Source organism: Chiloscyllium plagiosum, chromosome 14 (genome assembly GCF_004010195.1).
Source record: "Chiloscyllium plagiosum isolate BGI_BamShark_2017 chromosome 14, ASM401019v2, whole genome shotgun sequence".
Lineage (NCBI taxonomy): Eukaryota > Metazoa > Chordata > Chondrichthyes > Orectolobiformes > Hemiscylliidae > Chiloscyllium > Chiloscyllium plagiosum.
This window is the reverse complement of record NC_057723.1, coordinates 36214538-36225502: the sequence shown is the minus strand read 5'-3', so window position 1 is coordinate 36225502 and position 10965 is coordinate 36214538. Positions and strand designations below refer to the sequence as shown.

At 38.3% G+C, this 10965-nt stretch overlaps 1 protein-coding gene across 6 annotated transcripts in view; it reads right to left on the bottom strand.

Moving 5' to 3' along the window:
- myot (myotilin) overlaps positions 1-10965 on the bottom strand; it is a 145280-nt gene that overhangs the window by 60778 nt on the left and 73537 nt on the right. For all 6 annotated transcript variants that reach the window (XM_043703556.1, XM_043703559.1, XM_043703557.1 and 3 more), the window contains one exon: positions 6387-6651. In XM_043703556.1, coding sequence (XP_043559491.1) covers positions 6387-6651 — 265 coding nt within the window. The remainder of the gene's footprint in view (positions 1-6386; positions 6652-10965) is intronic.

Genomic DNA, 10965 nt, shown 5'->3' with positions numbered 1-10965 from the left:
TCCCACCTATCTGCTCCACCCTCCTCTCTGACCTATCATCTTTATCCCCACCTCCATCCACCTATTGCACTCTTAGCTACCTTCTGCCCAGCCCCACCCCCATCCCATTTATCTCTCCACCTCCCTGCCTCACTCCTGATGAAGAGTTTTTGCCCTAATTATCAATTCTGCTGCTCCTCGGATGCTGCCTGACCTGCTGTGCTTTTCCAGACCACTCTAATCTTGACTTTGATCTGCAGTCCTCACTTTCACCAAGGTCCACCCTCAGCCTATTGTGCAAGCTAAGTGCCAATGAACTGCAATAGGAATCCCAGTTGGATTGTGGAACTCATGATATATGTGTTAATAAGTTGAAGAGTGCTGGGCCTCCCATTGGCACTACGGTTGGTTGACCAATGCAGTCCACCTTGCTGCTTCTGAGCAAATTCTATCGATTGAAGTCCAGTGGCACTGATGTATATTCAAAATCTGACCAGAAGTAATTGTTCCCTTGGAAACAAGTTCAGCAATTACCTCCTTCCTATTATCTGGATCTACGTGTTTTTCTCCAGTCTCCAAACTACCATGAGCAATGTTTTGGAAACATTACTATTGATTCATTAGTATTTGATATTGTGAAAGATTTCTTCAATGCCTTAAATCATTAAACATTATTCTAAATAAAATTTTCTGTTTCAGACATGCAGCCTCTGACATATGATGACAAGTGATGCATTTTGTTAGAATGAATGAGGAAAGACAACAAAATTTATGGAGGAATTTAAAGAATCTGGAATAGAGAAACTTTTGGGTATATGTTCCCCTATATTTGGAGATGGCAGAACAAGTTGAAAAGACAAAAAACAAAAGTATCCTTGTCTTCTTACTTAAAGGCTTAGAGTACAAATAAAACAAGGAATTTATGCTAAATTTTAAAACTTATATTTTTTGCCTCAGCTGGAAAATTGTGTTACAATTTTGGGCACCATGTTTTCGGAAGGATGTCCAAGAGATGTTAAAGGTAAGATAAAGTCATATTAGAGAATGGAGAAGGATAGAAATAACTGGGAAATGGGGTCTATAGAGTGTAGAATGAACATAACATAGGATGGCTACAGAAAATTGGACTATTTTCCATACACTAAAGTTACTCAGATATTTAATATGGACATTCAACATCTTAAAAGTTTTGATAAAATAAGCAAGGAGAAACTGTTTTCAGTGACAATACTGTTAGTTATCAGAGGTCACAGATTTGAAGCAATTGGTTAAGGAACTCGAGGCAAAATGAGGAGGCAGTTTTTAACTAGCAAATTGTCATGATCTGGAATGGATTGCCTGAATATGTGCTTGAGGCAAATTAAGTAATAATTTTCAAAATGGGTCTAGCTATGTAGACTAGCTCAGTTAGCAAGACAACAAGTGTATGGATCAGATTAATGCCCACAGTTTGAGGTTCAAACCTTGTTCTGGTTGTGGTAGACTCAGCACTTCCCTCCTCATCCTATATGGACTGGAAACTCATGGTATTTTGCTGTCATTTGAGGAATAATTACTAAGGACATGCCTTTGACAGGGAACTGAAGAAAGGATGCTTCAAGTGAAAGTATGTCTGGGCTGTAGAGATGGGAGATAGGGCTATTTGGACTGCCCATTCAAAATGCCACAAGACTGATTGGGTGAATTGTCAAACAGAGTGACCTAGGGGTGCAGGTACATAGTTTCTTGAAAGTGGCATCACAGGTAACAGGGTGATGAAAAAAGGCTACCAGTGATGGGCAATAAATTCTGGCCAGCCAGAGATGCCCACATCCCACAAGTGAATACATTTTAAATTTTAAAAAAGGATAGATCGTTGATTAGGCTTAAACCAGAACAAAGATCTGTTCTTAACCCCCCACTTGATATATTTGTGAATTAATATGAACATGGATTGAAACTTTACAGGCTCATTGATCTAAAGGCTAGAACATTACCTTTTCATTAACTTCCCACTAGTCTTATTTTAACATGACATTAACTGACTTGCTTTGACAGAAATTTGGTGTGAGCCTCCTTAGAAAATGTCCCTTATTTGTGAATAATTCAATAAAGTTTGTCAAACAGTTTTGTTGAAGACACTGCTTCTTTGTGCTTCATGTGTAATTAATTACTTCACATAGCAGTTTGTCTGCAACATGTGTCAACAAAGAGTAGTGACATAAATGACCAGTTAATATGTTTATTTCTGGTGCTACTTCGTGTAGGAATGGCAGCGAAAGCAACAAGAGAACTCCTTGCTCTTTGAACAGTGCTAGAGAATTTTTAACCTCTGCCTGAATAGGCATCTGGGGTCTCAGTTTAGCATCTCATCTGAAGCATAGTACCTCTGACATTGCAGCTCATCACTTATTACTGCATGAAATGCCAGTCTAGATTATAGTCTCAGTCAAAACCTAATGCTTGAAACTACAATAAATAAGCAGACTTGATTTCAATTGTTGGCACAAGAAATGGAAATAAGAGGTACAAGGAGAGAGCAACACAGAATGAGGGGTTTACAACTTTTGTTTTTTTAATAGCATTTCTATTATGTTCATAGTGATCTCATCTAGTCTGTAAACGATGTAGATTATAAATGGGATGACAAGAGAAGATCACAGTTATAAATGGCATGGTGACATACTACAGGTTGGAACATTCTCAGTAATCCTTTTTCCACAGTACATCTGAGCCATTTCGTTTGGCATTGAGAAACTGATACTCTGACATGAAACTAAAGATTATAATTATGATAGCAAATTGCACGTGAACAGTGTCAAATTCCATGATTATCCATGGATTTTGAAGTGTGTTTCTGTAACAGAGTTATTTTTCTAATAGGTTCTCTGTCATGACAGTCTGCTAATTAGAAAATTTTCATTTTGATTCACAGTAACTACCTGTGGGTTAATTTAGAATAAAAGTTCTCTTGCCTTTACAATGTAAGCAGGAAACATACTGGGTGAACTCTGGGCTAAATTTGTAATTGTGGTAGGGGTCCTTTGGACAGACCCAAAAACAGTGGTTCCAATACTCTGCAGATTGTCGGGGCACATTTTATCACAGCAGCCAGTTAATGGGCTGTAGAAATGCAGCAGGGATGGGGAGGGATTTCTGAATTGTCAATTTCAGAGTCCTCTGGGCAGGATGGTTGTGGACTTACATTCCCCGCAGCTGGCAAAATGTTAAAAAGACAATGCGGACTCCACACCAAAAGCAAAGCATTGCTATTTTCTAGGTCTTCCAGAGGACTGGTAAAATTCAGCACATTATTTCACAGTTTGTGAGCCAGAAGTAACTACACTACTGTTTATATTACTGCTGAGATCATAAGAATGGGGTTTTGTTTACCACTCAATTTGCATCCTTAATGTTGAGGCCAGGTGGGGTTTCCAAACCTCGCAGTGAGAGCAACTTGATCATTTTACCAGATTGAGCTTCAAATTGCTTGTCCTCAGAGTGTTCCATCAAATTAAGGATTCCTGATGCTGCCAGTCCAATCCAAGGGCTGGCTGCTCTAGAGCCAGCAGAAAGGTGGGTTCTGATGTACGTTAGAAACCTTGTGCACCTCCAGGTGATAAATTACAATAAAACATTCAAGGGGCAGGGGATATACTCTTTTAGACAAGTATGCCAACGATTTTAAATCACAAAGGCTCTTCTGTTAATACAGTGGCCCAACTCCCAACTGCCACCCCTACACTCCATTCCACCCTAACTACTGCAGAGAAGCTGCTTTCATGAAAGTGGATACACCTACATTCAGCAGGGAGCTGCTTAATTAAGGTAAAGGCATCCACAGTAGGCAGGGAGCTTCTCCAAAGCATGCACAAAGCTGATTGCCCTGTTTAACAACCCTCACTTAAGGCTCCAATTCGCAAATTAGTTTTCCACCTCTTTGGAGTGACCAACTGATCAGCACTTTGCTTGCCAGTGTAAACCTCCCCATGCAGTGTGTAGCAATGGAAAGTCATTTCAACATGGCTCTCAGTTATTGTATCAACTCGTTGTCTCTGTTCCTGCCACCCCGAGATGGTAAGATACAATCTACAAAGTCAGAATGGCAATTCAATGCCGGTAAGGAGGCCTTCTGAAGGTGCTGCTGTCTTCTGGTATGGTGCTCCTAAAATGATGGTCGGGGGCAGTTTCATAATTTTGACCCAGGATGATGAAGGATTTCATACAGAGAAAGAGACCTTCTTATGTGATGCTTCACAGGTCGTCGCAATGAGAACGCAGAATCTTGTATTTGATAAATTCTGGACAAGTGTGTTCAGTTAGTGACTCAGGCATTACAGAATCCTCCATTCTGCATGATCACAGTGCACATCCTGTTGGTCACAAACTAAGCATGCAGTCAAGTGAGGTGTTGGTGCTGCTATGTTACTTCACAATCACTGACTTTCTTCTCTGTCATCATTGTTTTGTTTCTTCTCCAAGCATTGTAGATATATTAGAATCAGTACTTGGTGCAGTGATGCATTAAACTGATCTCTTATTCTAGGTGAAGTCAGGTCGCCTTGTCATCATTGATAATCAGCTACTTAAACACCTCAATTTCTTGGGTTTTGAAGATTGAATGAAAAAGTCAATTCTCCTGGTTGGGAGTCAAAGTAACACTGTGATAAAGATATAGTGAAGAGAGAGAGACGAGGATGGACTATTTCCACATAGGGGTGTTGGAATATGAAATACTTTAGCACTTAATTAATCTCATTGACATGCCTATTCCTTTTATGCCAGAGTCAAAAGTTTTGATTTGGATATTCTATAGAAATGGAATAACTTGCAGCTAAATATATTGCTATTTCTGTCCAGTGCAGTTTATAGAACAGTAGAAGAATGAAGAAAGAGAGTACAATTATAAAACATCCTTCATGACCTCTCCCTGTCTCAATGTCAGAAAAATACTTTTCAACTTAGGTACTGTTGTGAAATGGAAAAATATAATGACAAACTGGTGCAAAATAAGATCCCACAGACAGCAATTAAAAAAAGTGATCAAATCATCTACTTTGGTGGTGCTGGTTGAGAACTAAATATTGGGGAGAATACGAGGACAGAGGATGCTTCCCATGTACTTTACAAAGACTGCAGACCTTGTTCCCTCAGTACTTCACTGAAGTGTCAGTATAGATGAAGTGCTGAAGATTCTGAAGAGATGTTTGAATCCACAACCTTATGATTCAGAAGTGCGAGTATTACTGCTGTGCCAAGGCTGATGCCTTATGTTTTTAGGATGCATTAATGCTGACAACTGTATAGAGTGAGTCCTCCATATCGAGAGAGAACAGAAACCAAGAGAAAGATAGCAAGGCATTGTGGAGAACGCACTGTAGAAAATATGAATTCTGACACTCCACGTCTGAGAGAATAACAAAATTGGCAAACTGAAAGGAAATTGAAGAAGGAGACTGAATGAAGAACAAGGTAAGAAAAGTATTTGTTATTAAGCATTGTGGGAAGGGATAACAGCAATGGAATGGCAAACAGAAGTTTTAAACTATTTCTGCAGTTGTTGGAGGAGTGAGGAGTCCCTGATTCAATTAATTAAGAAAATAAAATCTCCTATAGTCCTATATTGAACACAAAATTTTATTTCCTTGAAGAAAACAATAAATACAAAGGATGAAATCCATAATAAACTGTCCCCACCTGTGTCCATATTGGTAACTTGCCTTCTGTAGGTGAAATTTGAGAACACCTAATGAGCTAGCAGCTTAACCTTGATTAATCATAACCAGCCCGAAGACCAGTTACCTCAAACCTGTTATTACCAAACATACAGTCACATTCTAATTCTTCGATCTGATCCCATATCCTGAGATGAGACTCTCAATTTTTTAATTTGAAGGGTCATCCTTTTTTTAAAGGTAGGGGCAATTATTTTCCAATTCACTTTACACTTTAGATTGAAATTGTCTGATTGTGGAACCTTATTTATTGTACATTTTCTAAACCTTTCTGCTGTGTCTTTTTTTGTCATACTGGAGATTTCTAGTCTACTGCCTTGTAGACACGTTACCCAACTCAAGCCCAACTTAGCCATTTTCGATAGTTAAAAAGGTGCAAATGATGATTTAAAACTTAATTTACTATCCTCAGTTACCGTTTCCTACAGTTTTAGTTACCAGTTCAGCCCTCCCTCAAATTAACAACTGTTAGATCATGTAAACAACTCTTTTAGTCCACCTTGGCTTGTTATTCTTTCCATTGCTTGAACGAAAACCAGTATTGCTTTCCTTCTAGTGGGTTCCCTCACTTGTTTAAGGAATAGATAACTGAAATATTTCAGCAAACTTCTTTGTGCATACGTATTTTCCTGCTAATGGTCTCAGTTTATGTTTAAAAAGAACATTTTGCTATGAACATATGTGTACACTCACAGTTCAGGATGGTGATTTTGTGCTTGTGACTTCTTTGTTGGAGAGGTGTCTACATCAGAGCGAACTTCAAGGATCTGAGCATCTGAACCAAGTGAGAGACGTTTACAAGCTTTTTGCCTCGTGTTTTCCAGTACACATGGATTACTGCGGTTTACTGTAGTTTGTATTCCATTGTCATTCACAACAGTCAGATGCCTCAGGGAGTTATCTGGATGTGTTTCTGTGTAAGACTGAAAACCTTGAGCTTTTCGAGTCTTCTGATTTTCTGCAAAATGTATTAGTAGATAACATATCATTAACAATGTACATTGGCATATTGTTATATTATATTTTACATTCTTTAAAAAGCAAAATTAGAACAATAAACAGAGCTCCATTTTCCATGTGTGAACCTTACCCATTGATTACCCATATTGGATAATCGTGGTAGCGATCCTATTAAAATGAATAGATCAAATGCAATGGGCTGTGTTTGGCATTGCCGAACATGTGTGACTGAAATGCTCACTCTCACAAGGTGTGATCTCTCAGTAAAATCAAGCCTGTCTGTGAGAAGTCTCTGAAGCCTTCACGTTTATCAGAGGCCATAGTGCCTTGAGGTTTTCTACTCACACAAATATGAATTTTTATTGGAAACTTAGACAATATTTGTTTAACTTCTGAAGGATTTAAACTGAAGAACAGCTTCTAGCATTTTCCGTTTTGATTTTCAACTGCTGATCAGCAACTTGGTTACAGAGAATAGCTTTGCAAAGCCTTCAGGCTGCTGTTGGATTGTTACAATATTGTGCTCAGCCTTCAATTGCCATCTTCAAAACATTTCTCATCACTTTTCAGAGGTAGGTATATCACTAAAAGCACAATACAAATTAATCATATTACTGAATAATTTGTAAATTTTACCACAACAAACCATTGTGTAAAATATATATGATGACTCAGATTTAATGAAAGATTTTATGAGATTGATTCATTCATAATCAGTCTCATAAAATCCTTCTACAGTAAATGGTTTTAATTAATCCAGACTTGAAAATGCACTGTCATACAACTCCACTTCTATAATTTAAAATGGTAAATTACAGAATGATTTTCTTTTCAAAATATTAATCCAAACACAAGGAGATGATTAATTTCATGGTCAGGTGATTAAATGCTGAAGTGTGCCCTTACTGTCTCTATTTGCATTCTCGATTTTCTATTGCTCTGATAGTTTTTTTTTCGCAGCGGTGGAATGGCATTGATGGAATTTCATTTAACAGACCCTTCATCTGGAGACCTAGCTTGACCTGGAGTCATGATGCTATCATCAGATCTCCATTTAGAGCTATAAGTCATGTTATATTTGATGTTTGTGCATATTTCAGATGTGAAAGAAGAGTGACATCACTATCTTAATTTCCTGAGTTTACATTGTAAAATCTATTACCGTATCCTAGCAATAGAATCACAAGTTCACAAAAAAAGTGTGTACAAGTGAGCTGGCAGGATAAGGAAAAGACAGTTTTGGATATTTTAAACTAGGGAACCAATGCATGAAGATCAAGCACCGATTATCAAGCACTGTAGAATTCGCAAATTTTTAAAGCATAGAACTCAATTTTCTTCCTAATTAGAATGCCAATCAGCCTTAATTTGGAATGGAAGCAGGAGCGTAATTAAATGAGGAAAGAGCTGTATGACTATTAAAGATCTTTGAGCACCACACAGTGGGCATGTTTTTATAACCATAGGTAAACTGCAGGAGGGGCTGCAACTTCATATGATCTTTCGAACTTAATTACAGTACTAATGAGCTGTATAAGCAAACTGCCAAGGTACATTCGTTTTTTATTTGAAAATAAATCATTATTTGTATATAAAATCTCAATTTTTAAGAGTTTTTTTTCCTGTATTAAGACACAGTGGGGTTGGAATTATTAATGTAACCGATGGCAAATTGGAGTGAACTCAGAAAATTGCCCCAAATTGAGCGGTGTTAATGGAGTAGTGGTAAATAGTTCATAATAAGGCAAACACTCAGTACCACAAATCAGCAAGCAGCAGCATTCACTTCTGTGGTGATCCATTATGGATAGCAAAACATCAACCAAAAGTCAGATTCTTATCACAAGAAGAGGGAGCAGTTGGAGAGTTGGAACCTTACATGGTTTGTACATTCATTCTACTGCCCAGTCTTAGAGCTATATTGTTAGAGATCTGGAAAACGTCACTGAAGTTCAGCCTTATTACTCAAGGACTTCATATAATTTAGGAATATTATTGCAAAGGAAGGGAAAGACTGTTAAGATTTTTAAAAATGTAACCTGAACACCATCAACCGTCACATCAGCACCTCTGGTAAGTTGTCCCAGGCCAACACAATGATACCTACCACTCCATACATGATTTTCTATAATTGCTTTATTCAGTGGGAGCCTTAGGAGCAGTGACATACAGAGGGATCTGGGCATACAGGTGGATAAGGTGCTCAAGAAGGCATATAGTGCACCTGTCTTCATCAGCTGGGACATTGAATAAAAAAACTGGCAAGTCATTTTACAGGTGTACAAAACTTTAGTTCGGCCACATTTGGAATACTGTATGCAGTACCAGAAGGATATGGATGCTTTGGAGAGGGTCCAGAGAAGGTTTACAAGGATGTTGCCTGGTTTGGAATGTTTTAGTTATGAGGAGAGGTTGGATAAACTCGGATTGTTTTCACTGGAAAGGTGGAGGCTGAGGGGCAACCTGATAGAGGTCTAGAAAATTATGAGAGGCATAGATATGGTGGATAGTCAGAGGCTTTCTCCAAGGTCAACTACAAAAAGGCACAGGTTCAAGGTGAGAGGAGGGAAGTTTAGGGACGAAGTGCAAGGGAAAACTTTTCATACAGAGAGTAGTAGGTGTCTGGAACACATAGCCAGTGGAGATGGCGGAAGCAGGCACATTAGCAATGCTTAAGGCATACCTTGTGAGAGATAACAATGGGAGGCGAGCAGAGAGATAGAAACCAGTGCATGGATTAGAATCGGCGCAGACTTGGTGGGCTGAAGGACCTGTTCCTTTACTGTATTGTATTGTTTTGAATTCTATAACTGTATTTAAGAATAGTTTCCTGTGTGATTTAATTTCAGATTGGATCTCAAATTTCTTTCTCGGCTCCATGTTTCCCTTCTACTGTGGATCTGAGTTCTTCAAGAGCATGGTTGGAGTTCATTAAACAACTACACTGCGATCTATCAATAATTGTTTCAGAATGAACATCTAGCTTTTAAACCTATGTACGTGATAATATTAGGGCTGCTTGGCCTTGCTCTCAGCAAAAGTAGATTACCTTAATAAGTTTTCCATAAAAAAAAAGCAAACTTTACAGAAAGTATTACTCTCATCAAAATTCATAAGTATTGCATTACATTTAATTTCTAAAAATATTTAATGCTTTTTCTGCTTGTACTGAGTTCTAAATGCATAGAATGGCTTACTTGAGCAGAATTGGTTACTTTTCACATCACTATAGTCTTGCACATCTGCTTATTTGCACTAATGAGTAGAATGATAAGAATTCTGAAACCATAATAACATGTAACTTCCTAAAATGTATTGTTACTGAGGTGAAGGATGTTAATGCTGAAGAATAGAGCATTTTCAGACATTTACTGCTACCATGCAGTAAACACTTCTTCTCTGCCACAATATCCCTTAGCCAGACTTGAAAGGAACACTAATTGCTCTATTTGTGTGATCTTTGATGAAACTCCTACACTAGCCATCTCTTAAATAAGAGTGCATTTAAGAACGGATCTAAGAATCTGCCTTGCTCTACAGCATATATACTAACATTTGGGTGTTTGTATTTAAAACAGGGCCACTTTTGGAGTACTGTGTACAGTCCTGGTCGCCCTGCTATAGGAAGGATATTATTAAATCGGAGAGGGTTCAGAAAAGATCTACCAGGATGTTTCTTGGAATGGAGGGTTTGAGTTATAAGGAGAGGCTGGGACATTTTCACTGGATTGCATAGGTTGAGGGGTGACCTTATAGAGATTTATAAAAATTATGAGGGGCATAGTTAAGGTGAAAAGCAAAGATCTTTACCCTAGGGTAGGGGAATTCAAAACTAGGGGGCATATTTTTAAAGTGAGAGCAGAACGATTTAAAAGGGACCTGAGGGGCAACTTTTCCTCACAGAGGGTGGTTCGTATGTGGAATGAGCTGCCAGAGGAAGTGGTGATACAGGTACAGTTACATCATTTAAAAGGCATTTGGATAGGTACATGAACAAGAAAGGTTTAGAGGGATATGGGCCAAACACAGGCAAATGGAACTAGCTTAGTTTGGGAAACTTGGTCAGCATAGATGAGTTGGACCGAAGTGTCTGTTTCCATGCTCTATGACTGTATGACTCTAAACTTTCCTTTTCTAGAATCATGGAATGATACTGTTCAGAAGGAGGTCAGTTAGACCATCATATCTGTGTTAGTATCAATGTCAAAGGCATTATTTATAGCAGATTAGCTGGTGCACCACATTATCCTCTCTGAATCTGGCATCTATATTCAAGTCTCCTTCAAATTGATGCATGAATATCGATTTTGAT